This window comes from Aquila chrysaetos, chromosome 23 (assembly GCF_900496995.4).
Source record: "Aquila chrysaetos chrysaetos chromosome 23, bAquChr1.4, whole genome shotgun sequence".
Lineage (NCBI taxonomy): Eukaryota > Metazoa > Chordata > Aves > Accipitriformes > Accipitridae > Aquila > Aquila chrysaetos.
Window position 1 is genome coordinate 7355090 of NC_044026.1, and position 16084 is coordinate 7371173.

At 41.2% G+C, this 16084-nt stretch overlaps 1 protein-coding gene across 1 annotated transcript in view; it reads left to right on the plus strand.

Annotated features, from left to right (window-relative positions):
* LONRF2 (LON peptidase N-terminal domain and ring finger 2) overlaps positions 1–15199 on the plus strand; it is a 34946-nt gene extending 19747 nt beyond the window's left edge. Inside the window, 9 exon segments of the mRNA XM_029998906.2 lie at positions 376–601; positions 2600–2696; positions 3049–3163; positions 4438–4559; positions 5399–5557; positions 8650–8812; positions 10806–10955; positions 11295–11498; positions 11834–15199. Of these exon segments, the coding sequence (XP_029854766.1) occupies positions 376–601; positions 2600–2696; positions 3049–3163; positions 4438–4559; positions 5399–5557; positions 8650–8812; positions 10806–10955; positions 11295–11453 (1191 nt within the window). The 3' untranslated portion in view covers positions 11454–11498; positions 11834–15199.
* The last annotated feature ends 885 nt before the right edge of the window (positions 15200–16084 follow it).

Sequence of the window (16084 nt, forward strand, 5' to 3'; positions counted from 1 at the left end):
TTTCATGGTAAGCTTGTTTTCTCCATTGCTGTTGGATCTTGTTGTTCGGATGTACTTCCTCAGAAGAATAAGAGAATGAAACTCTTTTTTCAGAAGACAATGTGATGCCTTCATGTGGGGTCGATTGTATTTGTGGGTGGGTTTTTTTCACTCAGGATTTTAGTGTGAGAAGAACATAATTTCTAGGGACGGGAGCTGCAGGGAGAGAAGTGGCCCTATTTCATGCAACTGGAGAGTGTCCTTCTTTGATATGGACCTTGCTCCTTTGCTAAGCTCACTGTAGGGACATTGATCTATTGCTGATGTATACAACTAATAGAAAAAACCAAAGCAAAATTGTCTCATGCTGTATATAAATGTTCTTAATTTTTTTAGGATACTGTGTTCAGGTTAACAAAAACCCCGTCCCAAGAATCTGATGTGTTTAGAAGCACTGATTCTCCTGTTCCCCATCATGTTCTGGATCTCTATTTTGAAGACAACAAGAAGTCTTTGGGAGCTATTCTCTCCAGTTTACCTGGGGTTGGCTTAAAAAGAAAGCTGTCCAACGATATGAGGGATTTACAAAGCTTGGATGTCTCCAATAAGATTCCTAAAAAAGGTTTGTGTTGTGGCATGGGAAGGGGATTTCTTTTGCACATACTGAAAAATGATAAACTACTTCTTTCCTTCTCCCTTTTTATAGGTGTCAGTGAAACATTCCCTACAGGGATTGGAATACTTTGTCTGGTGTGTCTGTTTCTGCTGTAACAGCTTATTTACCTTATTCCAGAGCAGTTTCAATTCATTCAATGAACACTGTATTTTTCTTTCTCAAATGGGCCATTTCCAATGTGTAATCCAGTAACACTTTAGTCTTTGTGTTGCTGGTGCCACTTCCATTTTCTAGGTCTCAGAGGTATAGCTGAACTTCATTGCCTTTCTATATGAAGGAAAGATGCAGTAAGCCTGGAAACTAATCTTTAACTGGCATCAGAAACAGTCACATGTAACTTTACATGAAATTTTCCAAGCAAACAAAGAAGCCTTTTGAAGGGTAATAAGCCCCCCCAGTTTTCTGTCACTTGATAGCAGTGCTTACAATCAGTATGCTTCTCAAGTTTCTAATAAAGACCTCCAAAGTGGTTTTAGTGCTCCGAGATAAAGATACTGAAGGCAATATATTGCACTGAGTAGTGAAATAATTGGTTAAAAGGGACTTTGAAAGCGCTGCTATACTAGTGTGCATTTTTTCCCTTAAAGGAAAAAAAACCCAACCCACACCTCCTTGACAAATCTCACTTCTGCCTTGAAGTATTAAAAGTCTAAAAGTGCTGCTGTCTGTCTGCTGCCTCTGCAAATGATCACTGTATGGCCAGTTTCTGATCATGTTGCCATGAAGGGAAGAACCCTGTACTTGCCTATGAACTGCAGACTCAGTAAATAGATTGTGAAATCTGACCTGCCTGTATCTTCACAGCGAAGGCCAGAGATCACGTTTTACCCATAACCATTAATTTCTGGTCTGTGCTAGATCCCGATGCCATGTTACTATTTGCAGAATTAACACAGTTAGGTTCTTGCTATTACTAAATGCTAACATGCGAGATGTAGGTTAAAGATAACACTGTTTTTCTTTGTACGCCACACAACACCAGTGCCCTCTCCCCTATCCCATCTGTGCTCGAGATAAACCAGATGCTGAGCATAAGTTATCCTTTAACAAAACATCCTAGTGTTTTAACTTAACATAAAAAGCTGAGCTTTTTTTTTTTTTTTTTTAAACGGTCAAGAATTTGCTTAATGAAAAGGACATGGAGGCAGAATCCATGGCTCTGTTGCAACTCATCACTGAGCAACAAAGATGCGGATTGTAAAAGAAGTTACAGAATCTGCTTGTATAAATGTCACCAGAAGCTCGAGCTGATAGGTCTTGAGCTTAAATGCTGCTGCTGTGAAGTTTGAAGCCCATACCCTGTAAGCATGTTAACTGCAGGGATATATACCACCCCCCAAAAACCAGGGTGGGCAGAATTTTAAGTGAAGTGTTTTGCTTCTGTGTTTGCAGAGCGCTGAACTAGTGAAATCAGTATTAGCTAGTGCAACTCCAGTAGTCCTTAAACTTTAAGCTGTCTGAAACTTGGGATTTTGCATAGCAGCCTAGTCTAGAAGAATGTAAGCTTTTTTATACTTGTTCGAAAAATTACCCCTGCTGAGAAATATATAATAAACACTGATGAAATAGTTTGACTGTGTGTAAACAAATTAAATTCTGGACTTAATGTCCTTTAAAACATCTGGCCTGGCTGATGTGGGAGTGGTGATGGTGGTGGGAAAGCAATAGCAGAGTATTTTAAAAACTAGACTTCAAAAAAAAACAACAAACCAACCACTTTTGGAGAAGCAAATCATGGGTATTTAGCTCTAAAGTGCTTTGGCTGGCCATAGACATCATCCTCTGATCTCCAAAAGATTTCCTGCCAGAAAGTCTAAAACTTAGATGGAAAATATGTTTTTTTGGAACAAAACTTCAAAAAAAAAAAAAAAAGAAAAGAGATAAATTAGGTTCTTTATGGAAAAACAATTTAAACAGTAAATAATTGTCATCTTAACTACTTAGATGCAGATGTTTCACCTGAAAACACCGCTGTCACTTCAAGTGAAATACCAGCAACTCTGGTGGATGCGTCGGACTTTGAGTGTTCCCTCTGCATGAGGTATGACTGCATTGACCTGGGATTAAGATCAGAAAGCCTTTCTAGTTTCTGAAAAAAGTTTTCAGGGTGTCAGAAGGGAAACCTGCCAGAGAATGTCTAAATCATGACTCTCTTACTTTTTGCTGAACCTTGCATCTGGTGAATCTTTACAGATGTGGTTTTCTCCTTTATGCATGGTTTTCTCCATTGTTTACCACTTGTAAATGAAAACTTTTTTAATATCCTTAGATAAAACTGACACCTGTGCTTTATACAAAAGCAGGAACGGAAGAGATGGCTAGGTGTAGTCACTCCTTTCCACAGTTTGGGAAGCTGCGTTTTTTGTGTTGGCAACTTAGCTTTTCTGTTACAGGTTGTTCTATGAACCTGTTACCACTCCCTGTGGACACACCTTTTGCCTCAAATGCCTCGAGCGTTGCCTTGACCATAATCCGCATTGCCCGCTCTGCAAAGAAAAGCTGTCAGAAGTAAGTATGTCCTTGCCCCGATTAACAAAAACGCACAAAACTGTTCTTCTGAAAGCATCTATGTGGGGATTTTCTGTGCTCTACTCGCAAGCTGCATCAAAAGAAGAGTGGCCAGCAGGTCGAGGGAGGGGATTCTGTCCCTCCGCTCTGGTGAGACCCCACCTGCAGTGCTGCGTCTGGATCTGCGGTCCTCAGCACAGGACAGACATGGACCTGTGGGAGCGGGTCCAGAGGAGGGACACGAAAATGATCAGAGGGCTGGAACACCTCTCCTCTGAGGAAAGCATGAGAAAGTTGGGGTTGTTCAGCCTGGAGAAGGCTCTGGGGACTACTTGCAGCAGCCTTTGAGTACTTAAAGGGGGCTAATAAGAAGGGTGGGGACAGACTTTTTTAATAGGCCCTGTTGCAATAGGACAAGGGGTCATGGTTTTTAACTAAAAAAGGGTAGATTTAGACTAGATATAAGGAGGAAATTTTTTCATATGAGGGTGGTGAGACACTGAACAGGTTGCCTGGAGAGGTGGTAGATGCCCCATCCCTGCAAACATTCAAGGTCAGGCTGGACAGGGCTTTGAGCAACCTGATGAGTTGAAGATGTCCCTGGTCATTGCAGGGGGGTTGGACTCGATGACCTTTAAAGGTCCCTTCCAACCCAAACTATTCCATGGTCCTATGAAACCAGAACAACATAGTAGTACCCACAGCATCAAGCTGTGAGCAGACCTCATTTGCTCCAGAATATGTTTTGTCATTCCTTAGAAGACAAGTGGGGTTTGCTGGTGCTTAAAGAAACAGAGGCTTCCAGTAAGTATCACATCAGGTTCATGCCTGGGTAGTCCCAGCCATAGCCCCGTTGATACCATATCTCCAGTTTGTGTATAGACCTGCGATGAATGAGGAATGGTCACTCCTTGGTCAACGCTTCTGCTCCAGCAGACGTAAAGCGTCTTGGACTTGGAGTACTACTTGCCAGGAACCTGGCAGCTCTGGGTGAACAGAATATATGTATCTTCTCCAAAAGCGAGGCGGGACTGCCTTTTCTTGCTGGTAGTACAACTTCTGCCAAAAAAAGGGCATGGGGTTATAGTTAAATGGGCACCGGAGTGAACCACGTACCCCAAAGTGGAAGTTTTGATGCCCGAAGGCTGGAAAGGAGGAGGAATCAGTACAGTCCTGACTAACGTGCTGTTTGGCTTTAGGAAAGGGATGGGTAGGGAGGAAGAGATGTTACCTGTCTTCTCATTATTAGACTTAGAGTTGACTCTTCCTTGCAGTTTCTGGCAAGCAGAACTTACAAGAAGACCGTCCTTACAGAAGAACTGATAGTCCGTTACTTGCCAGAGGAATTATCTGAAAGGAAGAAAGTTTATGAGGAAGAAATGAAGGAATTGTCAAAGTAGGCTCTCTTTTTACTACTGACAGCTGTTATAAAAATGGTATTTTTTCAATCTAAATTACTGAAGAAGCTTCATTTGCTTATGCAGATGCACAAAATGAATGAATTTGTAAATGAACCTGCCAGATGTTTTGTATTTTTGATATGTTTGTTGCTGATAAACAAGTTACAATATGCTTGGATGGTAGAGAGGCACACCAATATTCCTAAAACAAAGATAATTGCTTTTTCCTCTGAAACAATATAACAGCTTTAAAAGTTATAATGGGGTTTTTCTGGGAGTAGAGTTCAAATTATAAATGGGTTATACTTCAGGTCAGGAGAAGTTCAAGGATCCAGTTTTGTCAGTGACTTGTGGATCTTGCACTACAACTCAACTAAAAAGAAAATTTTTTTCAGGCTTAATTGCAAGTTTTATTTAAGTGGATTAGTGGGCTTCTTCAAAATTAAAGGGCTTTACTGAGCTTGGGAATTCTGTACCATCTTGCTTTGAACATGGCTGGTTCTTAGGTACTTTATTACTGGAAAAATTTATCACCAAAATCTTGCCATGTGTATTTAAGCTAGATGTATTGGTGTGCACACATTTGGGAAATTGCCCATTATTTCCTGACTTTTCCTCTATGAAAATAGATTAGAGGGATTGTTGCCTTAATGTATTAACAGAAAGAGTCCTGAAATATGTTTGTCTTGTAAAAATGACAAACCTCGAGTAGATAAGCATTTATGAAGAATGAGTCTAAGGAAACCACTGGAATCAGTGTCATATTAAGGGTTTATGCTGAATATAGCAGTACCCAGAAAAAAGCTGAATTTTTTTTTTAATAATTATCTTACAGTTTGAATAAAGATGTTCCCATCTTCGTATGTACCATGGCCTTCCCTACCATCCCTTGCCCACTCCATGTCTTTGAGCCTCGTTATCGCCTAATGATAAGAAGATGCATGGAAACTGGTACCAAGCAGTTTGGCATGTGCTTAGCTGACGAATTAAAAGGGTAAGGAGATGAGCTGAGAATGTCCTGTTGTTGCAGAGACTGTTGTGACGCTAATGGAGTACTACAGGCAGTATACTTGTCTCCCCAAACCACAGTGGTTCCTTCCAGTCCTGTATGAACCAATACTAAAGTGGCTGGCTTTTTAGGTTTGCATCTTAAACATTCCTTTTGACACAATGATGTAATTTTTATTGCTCCCCTGTTGGATGGATAGCAGGAATACAATGCATCCTGCTACTACAGGCTCCAAAAATAGCACTTAATCATCTATGTGGTTCGAAAGCTTTCTAGCCTGTTTGTTCTAGTGAAAGCTGACTGTCTGGATAAGGTTGCTCCTCTGTCTACTCAATTTCAAAAAACCAAAAATAATATATATTAAAAAAAAAAAAATCCAGATCTTCCATAGGTTTCCTGCATAGGTGGTATCATTTGAATGAGACAAAGTATACCCTTGGCTGAGAAGACTGTTTTGCTGCTGAATGTTGAAATTTGATGTTTGTCTTTACTGCTGTGTTGCAATGTCTAAACTATCTGCAGTGAGTGGGTTACGTTGTCTTTCTATATGATCTCACCTTTAATTCATTTTTGTGAATTCTGACACTGGTGTGTTTCCAGCTCCCTGTGTGGAGACTAACTAGATGACCTTTAAAGGTCCCTTCCAACCCAAACTATTTTATGATTCTATGAAAACCTTCAGGTTTTTAAGTCCTTTATAGATAATAGGTTTTTAGGTGAAAGGGATAAGAAGATGCTTGTGGGAAAAAAATAAGGTGGTCTTAAGAGAGATGTAATAGATAGTTGCTGACTTCAGAGGGTATGTTGGCGTGATGCAGACTGTAGAATGGATGACGAGCATGGGAATTTTTAAGAACACATTAGACAGGCATGCTCAGGAGCAGCATTTTTGTAGATGATCATCACTGGAGCTGAGAGGAGGGCAGTCATACCAGGGCTTGGCAGCCTTTCCTTGTCCAGTTCAGGTGGGTTTGGATTGTTGTGGTGGGTTTTTTTTGTTTGTTTTTTTTTTTTTCTTTTTTTTTTTTTCTCCCAGACTGGACAGTAAGGTGGCAGTAAGAATACAGGAGATGCTGTGGGTTCCAGATGCTATGGCTTCGGCTCTGGCTATGCTTCATGCCATTTGGCGTGCTGCCAGTGCTGCGCTCAGTGGAGTTCAGGCTCCAAGAGCAGCTGGTGCTCCATGGTCCCTTCCAGACCTATTACCAATTTTCTGGAAGCAAATACTTCTAAGAGGACAAAATGGCCCTAGGACATCGTTACTCCCCTTAGTCTGTGAAGGCTTGTGGAAGAGCCAAACTTATTTGGAGTCGGGTTTATTTTAATACAGAGGGCCAAGGGGTTACAATCCCAAAACCACAAGAATTGGTTTATTAGATAGTGTCATAAAGGGTATTTTAAAATGCAGCTGATATGGTTAGATTTTTATGTCCTGTCTGTTTTGAGTTACTAAAATAATTAAACTTTTTAAGCATGGTAATTTAAATCAAACAGTGAAGCGGAGGAAGCCTTAATCTGTAGACACCTGGCAGGCTGTTGTACCTTCTTACACAAGTAAAAAAGTTCTTTTGTTTATTCAAAATTGCAAAATCAACTGGGAATACGAAAGGTGGGGAAACTCGTTTTGCCTCATCTACTAAGACATGGATACATACCTCCCTTGAAAAACACAGTGACAAGACATGTTCAATTTATTACCTTCCTCTGTTTTATTTCTCCATTTTAAGTCAAAACTGGGAGAAGAATATAAACTTCTAATGTGTCAGTACATGTTATACCCATTTCCAGGTGCTCTCTTGTCTCTCTTTGATTAAAATAACTTTTTATCCAAAAGTAACTTCTCAAAGAATGACAAAAAAGGAAAAAAATCACTTTTACTTCTAGATTAATTTCTAAATTTGGTATGAAAGTCACTAAAATCATTGATTTTAAGCAATTGTAGTGTAGCTGTTCAAATACTGTTTAGTCTAATATTGCTATAATAAACTTGCTTTTCGTAATCCCACTGGTAGAGCACCAGGGCTTAGCTGTGTGCAACTGTACTTTTCTTGCTCTTCCTCAGTTTGTTCTGCACAATGTCTGGGAGAGAACGGTTGTTCACAGTGGTGAGCTTCCCCCCACCCCCCCCCAAACCCATGATTGCTGGTAGAGTAGAAACAGGAGTCGTTAACCTGCAGTGTTGCTGTTTCTTCATCACTCCGATGTAAGAAATGGCCAAGCCCTGGTAAAACAAGTGTTTCCCCGATGAAGCATTTATCAGACCCTGCAGGAATTTGGTACCTTGAGGTGAGACTAGATATAGTGCATTCTCCAGCTTAGCAGTAGGCTGAGGTGCAGAGCTGCAAACGCTGGCAGATCAACATATCGTGGTGAAGAATCATTGTGCGATCAGCCTTTCTAGTGAACTTACTACAGCACAAATGTAGAGTAGGTAAGCCTGATAATTTAAAGTAAAAATCTGTTGCATGCTTGTTTCCAGGGCATGATTAAAACCTGTGCCTACTTTAAATATAACTGATAGAAATGTCCTTTTGTAAAGAGGGTGTTTTGGGCTTGTTTGGGGATTTTTTTTTTGTTTGTTTTTGCTTTTTGGGTTGTTTTTAGGAAGGGAAACAAGTGCAAGAGAAGTCTTACTATAGAGAAGCCTTTTTCTCCTAAAGCCTGTAATCCTCTGCTTAGACGTCAGAGTAGGGGGATAGCCCTCCCAGCCCTGCATTTGTTCCTCAGTTTCTGGACTTCCTTATGTTATCTTTACCCATCTTGTTTTCTTTGCAAACCAGGTGAATTTGCCACCAGCAGCTGGCAACGCCCAGCATGAAACATGCTGCATTTAGTTTCCTGTCCCTTCCCAACCCTCCCACTCCACAAATACACTCCGAAAATGCTGCTGCCGTGGACCTCTGAGGGAAGGCAGAAAGGGTGGGGGTTGTGTGACTTATGTGAGTAAGCAGAAATGTATTGTCACCAAAGCAGGATCCTCTTTCAAATAAGAAGTGGTGAATTAGGCCCAGTATTTGTCCTGATGTGTATAAACACTTGTTGATGACTTCCACTTTTATGCCCTTCTGTCATTTCAGATTTGCAGATCATGGCTGTATATTAGAGATCAGGGACGTAAAGTTTTTTCCTGATGGACGCTCAGTTGTTGATACAGTTGGTGTCCGTCGTTTTAGGGTCTTAAGCCATGGCCAGCGAGATGGATATAACACAGCAAACATCGAGTATCTTGAAGATAAAAAGGTGATCTATGGTGCAAAGTTATTCATACCCATGTATTGCTGGATTCACTTAAATAGTCTTTCCTTGTTGCATTTCAAGCTAGCTGTGCATTATTTTTAAACCAATATCATTATAAATACTAAAGCTCTATTTTGAAAACCATGGAACAAACTTTGTCTCTTCCTTCCCTTTCTTCCTTTCTGCCCTTATAATTATCTCTGCTTGAAGTGTTGCACTCCCTTCATGGATCTCAAAGTAGCTTCTGAGACTCAGGTGCTGAGGTCTGTCATGATGTGTAGATGAGGTCAGAGTAACATTTTTAAAACTGGTACGGACTTGAAACCCTTTCTAAGAGCACACGCCCCTGTTGTTAGAGAACTGACTATTCTCTTCTTGCACTGAACAGGCAGTTGGCAGACTGCATATGACCTCCAAGCTCTCATTTACAGAACGGGTCCTCAAACAAATGTGGGAGTCCGCTCTTAAAATGAAGTCGTAGTGACATGTAGTTAACCATGCCTATACAAGCATCCATCAGAGCTGGCTGAGAGCAGAGAAATGCAGAGGGGAGTAGCTTTTAAAAACAAGTCCTCTTGTAAAACCTGCATCAAGTGAAGTGCTTGCGATGGGTGTTGGCCAAAGGGTGAATTTTTGGCCATTGTTAATGATGACTTCCTGGATCACCTTCAGAGCATGTCTGTAAAACCTTGATCCCTCTTAACATTGAGTTTAGTAGTAGTCTCATGCCAATTGATGAAGTCCAGTCTGGTCATACGGCTCTTCAGCGTGCTCTCATAGTTGAAGTGCAAGTCTGTAAAGTCTTGGTAGGGCTCTTCTCACCTGTGCAGCATGATGCAGTTGTTTGCCGGGGCCCGAAAGGCAGATCGCATGGAGGTGCCTCCCCCTGCGAAAGGCTGGAGTAGGTAGTCTGCTCAGTGAGGGCTCTGACGTGTTTAAATCCCCAGTGAAGGGTGGTGGAACACAGGTATCCAGGCATTGTCTGTAGATGGTGCCAGACCCACCTCTTCATAATTAGGGTGAGATTTACCTTGTCTCACTCGAGAGGCTGACACCTGTGTTCAGCACCCTACTTTCACGTTATATCTGATGGTGAGAAATCTCAGTCCAAAGCTGCCTATTTTATCTGCTCTGTCTTAGATACCTACCTTAAGGTGAGATTAATGGCCCCCGAGCTGTTTCTCCTGGACTGTGAAGGGCATCCAGAGCAGTTAGCTCAGATGTGCATCTGAGTAGCCCAGGTGAATCACACCATTGGTGTGTACAGATTACAGGGAAAAAAAAAAAACCCAAACCCAACCAACAACCCCAAACTAAAAACCAAACAAACCAAAAAACCAAATCGCCAATTTGTAGTGTTTTTTGCTTCTGCTTTTTGCTTTTCCCTAATAGCTAATAGTTAGGCCTGTGCAACTAAAACACTCTTTGCCTCAGTGAGGGTATTTTTTTTTATGGCCATTCCTGATATTGGGAAAGCATCTACTTTCCCTGCTTCCTGCCTGCTCGGGTGTCTGCCCTCCTCCTCCTTGGCTGTCCTACCATGGCCTTAACACCACTACAAAGTACTGCTGGTCTCTAAGTGCCGTAGACCCCCGTCTCTCTGCTCGGTGGCAGTAGTGTTTGTTTTATTTTGCCAGATGATATACCAATGTTCGGAGGTCCTTCTGTGACAGGGACTCAAGGTTGTGGGTTTGAGATGATTAATATGATGTCCCGGGATCAGAGAGCAGATTCTTCTGTTGTGCCAGCATTTAGGAATGGGTATTAATGAGGCAGTAACTGCTCCAAGAAATATCACTTCAGAACACCTAGGGGAGGGTAAAAAGACTCCAGCATCACAGGTTTGAAATCTGAGACTTGGGTACAGTTTGCCTAGATAAAGACACTTGAACAGCCGTAGTCACTGCATTATTTTGCTTCGCTTGTTTCTGGGGAAGCATGAGGACTCCACGGTATCAAACCTGTTTTGTTCCATCTCCCTTCTTTTAACAATAAGGTTGAAGGACCGGAATATGAAGAACTTGTCCGCCTTCATGATTCAGTTTATGATCAAGCTGTTGCCTGGTTTACTTCTCTTAAAGACAATATGAAAGTGCAAATTCTCAATCACTTTGGGTCCATGCCTGGAAAAGAACCAGAGCCACAGGTAATAAAACCTTCCTACTTATGCAGCCTCATTCTATACAGAATTTTTACACAAGACTATTTTCTGACAAATTTTTGCTGTGGTTTTGTACATTTTAAGCCCTTTATTTACCCGATTTTGGTCTATTAGCATGAAGCATAGAAGACAATCGATGGAAAACAATATAAGTTGATATCTGAAGAGATCAGTCTTAATGGTGTCTATAGACAAGGAGAGCACCTGAAATTAAGTGTGAACTGGTTTATGGTGACTTTCTTAGCAAATAAAGGGTGGGAAGGAAGGTGGCGTTCTTCATGGGGCAGTGAATACATGATTGCATGTCTTTCCATCCTTTTGCAGAGCAACCCCAGTGGTCCTGCCTGGTACTGGTGGCTCTTGGCAGTGTTGCCTCTGGAAAACAGAGCTCAGCTGGCTATATTGGCTATGACCTCCCTTAAAGATCGTCTTATCGCCATCAGACGCGTATTGATATTTGTGACTCGCAAAAGACCCAGATAACATGGACTTCAGTTGTGAGTGGGCACCAAAAACATCTCACGACAGGTTATTCTGGGGGAGGGCAAAGGGGGAGGGGTTGTTTTGGGGGTTTTTTTTTTTTAAAGATTCCTTCAAAAAGGAACAGCCCTTTCTGACTGTGTCCAGCATCCATCGATTGCATCGGTTTGTTATCCTGGGTATTCACCAAACCTTGCACTCTCTCCTGTTGTCCTGGTGAAATCTGAGCCTCTACAAAGCTGTGCTACAGTTAGAGCGTAGCTGATAGATGTGGACAGTTGCTTCAAAGTACTACGATAGAATTGATGTTTCTAGCCTGCAAGAGAGTTAAGTACTAGAGTAGCACCATTGGCCTGCATGTGATTTGGATTTCTACTTGGTAGGAAAAGGAAACTGGACAGTGGATTGAAGAGGTGTTTCCTAGACTTTCTTGAAGGTAGTGAACAGAAGAGGAGTTACACCGCCTGGCAGAAGTATGCATGAAGACTAATCAACAGTACACTGTTAGTGAATTGGTAGGCAGTCTGTCATACACCCATGCCTCTCTCTCTTCAGCAAATAACAGTCTGTGAGGAAAAAAAAAAAATTAAGCCGTTTGTGGTCAAGGCATCTGAGGATGTTTATCTGAAAGAATAATAGCTACTGAATAAGTACACTATTTAGTAGCCTTAGGTAATCCCTCATGTTGTGATTTATGTGTTGTAGCGGATTGAGTATGTACAAAATGTTTGGAAAGGTGTACTTTGGTTTATTTGAAAAGACAAATCAAAGTAATCCTAGCTGGTCTTATCGCTAAATTCAAATCAAACCGGCTCCCTAAAGTATGTAAACGCTGCTGTGAAATAATGATTTCACCCCAAGTACAAGGGAGGCATGCTGCAGTTAACGCTGAACGCCTGCTCTGCGAGTGGGACTGGCGAGGATGAAATGCAGAGAGGTTTCCATCTCCCTCCTGCCTGCAGTGTCATGCCAACCTCCCGTTACTTTGGGGTGATCTCTACTGAACATGTTTCAAACCGAAAGTATTGTAGTTTAGTACCAGTTGCTGTATGTGATGGAAATCAGTCCACAATAACATCGTGAAAGGAGGCACAAACCGAACCTATAAAGGCAAGTCTCAATGCAAGCTTAAGTCAGGTGTTAACCTTCATTTGTCTCTTGGATTATTTTTTTAATGTATTGTTTTGTTAATATCTAACTTTGATAGCTATTAAATTGATCACTTGTCAGTCAAATGATCAACATTTGCTCAACTGCCAATGAAATAACTAACAGTGTTACCAATTCAATTGGCATAGTTTCCAATAAGTAGATCTGATACTACCAACAGGGAAAAAAGTTGACTTGAATCTCCATGTGCTGCAAGCATAGCAAGACCAATGTAAAGACCTGTTCACGTACAGAAGTCTGGTAAGAAGAAATGGCTGTTTACCTAAATAGTCAAAGTGCCTGGTTTCTTCTTTTAGTTCTTTTGTCCTTATTTGTCAATGAAGATGTATTTAAACTTTTTTTTTCACTTTGCACATGAATTCTGGAAGAAGACTGCATTAAAATGCAGTGATTGAGATATATTACCTGCTCTCTTTTGGGTATTGTAGTTATAACCTGTGTGGTCTGGGAAACAAAAATACAGAGGTTTTTTCCTTTCAGCAAATGGCTACCACAAATGGTTTCTGTAACATACCCTGAATGTACTGTAACTGCCTCTACCTTGAACACGCCTTTTCTATTTAAATAGTTCGTAAGTAATTTCTCTGAATTGTGAAGTGCATAACTTACAACCAATGATGTCATAACCTCTACAGTAGCCTTCTGCAAGTTCTGCTACCATCACCAAAATACTCAAAATTCAAGTTGAATGCATTTCCTCCAGGGTTTGAAGGTGATGAAGAGGAAGTCACTGAAGTATAAAGGAATTGTTCTATATATTGGGGAGGAAATGTCAGAAGTCAGTAGGTCTTCAGCCCACTGTCAGCTGAGCTACCGAAGGGTGGTTTCACAAACTAATTCTCAGACCAGAAGATGGACTGTATTTGATCTCGCAATCCTTTCTGTTCAGCTTCCTGTTCTTCCCATCCCTTTCCATGCTGTGTGTTTCTTCTAGACTCACTCATGTTGCTCCTTCGTGTGTCTGGCCTAGTTTTGAGTATTACTAGTTTAGCTGCAAAGGGACACCGATGGTATTTGTATATTGCTGGTCCCTGATCTTACATGTGCTTAATTTTAAATATAGGAGTGCGTTTAAGAAAAAAAATATCAAGGTGCTAGTTAATGTCTTCTTGGCTTTGCCTCAGTAACTAATGTGAATATTCTTCTTTGCAAAAGTGATTTTTCAAGATATCTACTTTTGAGGTACTTCTGAGAGGAAACCCTACGGAACAAGAGAGGTTGTTTACTGCTGTTCTGTAATGTGTAAAGACACGTTTTACATGGAAAGTGACATTACTGTGTTCATGAAGGCCTGCATAATTAATGGAATGATAGTTATTGAAGAGAAAGCTGAACTGTAGAGGGATTTTTTTTTGGTCAAGGTTTAAAGCGGTTTGTGAGTATTTCAGTGACTGATGTTTTGGATAAACAATAACAACATAGGAATTGTCTGTGTATGGATGCAAATAATCATATTAGCAGCCCAAAGCTGACATTTCTTCCAAAACACTGAATGCTGATCAAATAGCAAAGCTTTAATAAATAAAATAAAATAAAAAAATCACCACTGCCCTGTGGTACTTGCTTTCTAAGGGAAAGTACCAGTTTCATTGTTACCAAATTCTCTCTGCCATATAATCTCTACAGCATCCAGTAGTACCTCATGGGAAAAGCTAGCTATCTCATTTCTCTCTAGAGGAAATGTCCATGTTACGGCCGATCTATGCTTAGGTGTAACTTGTCGCCAAGGTACATGTGGAAGCATTGGAGCTGAGCTCCTGGAAGAGATAGACAGGATTCGTTGCCTTTCTAGCTCATTACACTTTTCTTGCTTGCTGTCCAAGCAAGGATGCTGGGATATATGATGAGTCTTTTCACTGTGGTGAACGTGGCCCTTCTTTATACATCGTAAAGAGGCCCAAAAAAAAAAAAAAATCCCTCTACCTCTACACCTGTTGTTCACCTGTAAAGCTTCAAGCTACAGAATGATATATATATTTTAACCTTTTTTTTGTCTTTCAGAAGCATACTAATTGTTTGCCACTGAGGCCTTTTATCTACTGTATTTTAATATGTTCATTTGATAGTCATCGAGATCTCTTTGTACTTCTAACCTGTAGATCTTGTCATGTTTCTTACTGCTCCTTTTTCCTCGTTCTCCAGTCCACTTTTAAATTGATAAATAGAAAGCTGTACACTCTCTATTCCTATTACATTTTACACTAGTGGAACTGGTATTTTGGTAGCGCCTTAATTTTGCAGTTGTGAAATGATTGTATCAACTCTTATCTGGGGCTTCTGACCAGATTTAAACGAGTATGTTTAATGTAGATAAACTTGAAACCATTTTTTACTGTTTTAAAGCTAGTTATGAAATGGAGTGTGTACATATGTATAAATATAAATTATTAATCTGCACCTTTTTGTATCTAGTAAATACAGGAGAAGTTCATGTTCTAACCACATTTGGCACTTCTTGTTGCATAAGCAAAGCCAAAACTTTTTTTAAAAATTGCGATGTTCATTTCATGTATATTTGCAATATTCATGGGAAATGTATTTAATTTATGTGATATTTGGAATAAAACAGATTGAATTTATAAGAGCGTGAGTTTATGGGAAAGCTTTGTCGCTCTGTGAGGGCTGAGAGCTAAAGCTGCGATAAATACGGTCTGAACAGAAGCAAGCCGCTGATGGGCTGCTGTCAGAAGAGGGATGATGGTTTGGTTTCCGCGACAGGAGCCCAAGGGATGAGAATTGGCCTCACGAGGTTTTAAGCAGCAGATGGCATTCCAGAAGTCGTGGTTAGATGTCGGCGTTTGTAAGTTGCCTGGGAAAAGCTTTAGCCCCAGCGTGGGAGGCTGGAGAGGATGCGGCACGGTGGGGCTTGGTGGGGACCTGGGGCACGGGGGGGGTCAATGCGAGGGGTGGATTTGAAGGGGAGCTGGAGGTCTCCAAAATGGGGGGGGGGGGGGGGGGGGGTGTCAGGAGCCCTCAGCAGAAGTGGGATGGGGAAGATGAACCTTTAACTCCCCCAGGAGCGGGATGCAACAAAGATGGGAGAGGGTCATGCAGTGGGCTCTTCCTTTCGTAGCTTCTTGAATGGAGGATTTTTTAGCCCGAAGTGGGACCTGACTGGCCCTGCGGCATAAACTCTGAAAAAATACTATTAGTTAAGAATACAAAATGCTTTATTGACTAAGCCCAGAGAAATAAAGTACCTTCAGGGTGCTGCTGCGAGGTGGAGATGACGTTCTACAGCAAGGCACTGGCTGGCACTGGTGGGGGGGTGTGGGACACTGGCCAGGCTGCAGCAGCAGCAAAATGCAGTTGTGGGAGAGCAAAGCTGAGCCAGATTGCAGAGAGCATATCCCATGCCTCAGCTATGTCTTGCTGCCAGCTGAGCAAAACCACTCTGAAGGCATTTTTTTTGTAAATATTAGCCTTTTTTTTTGGTTGTTTTTCTTTTGCTGTTGGATTGACTT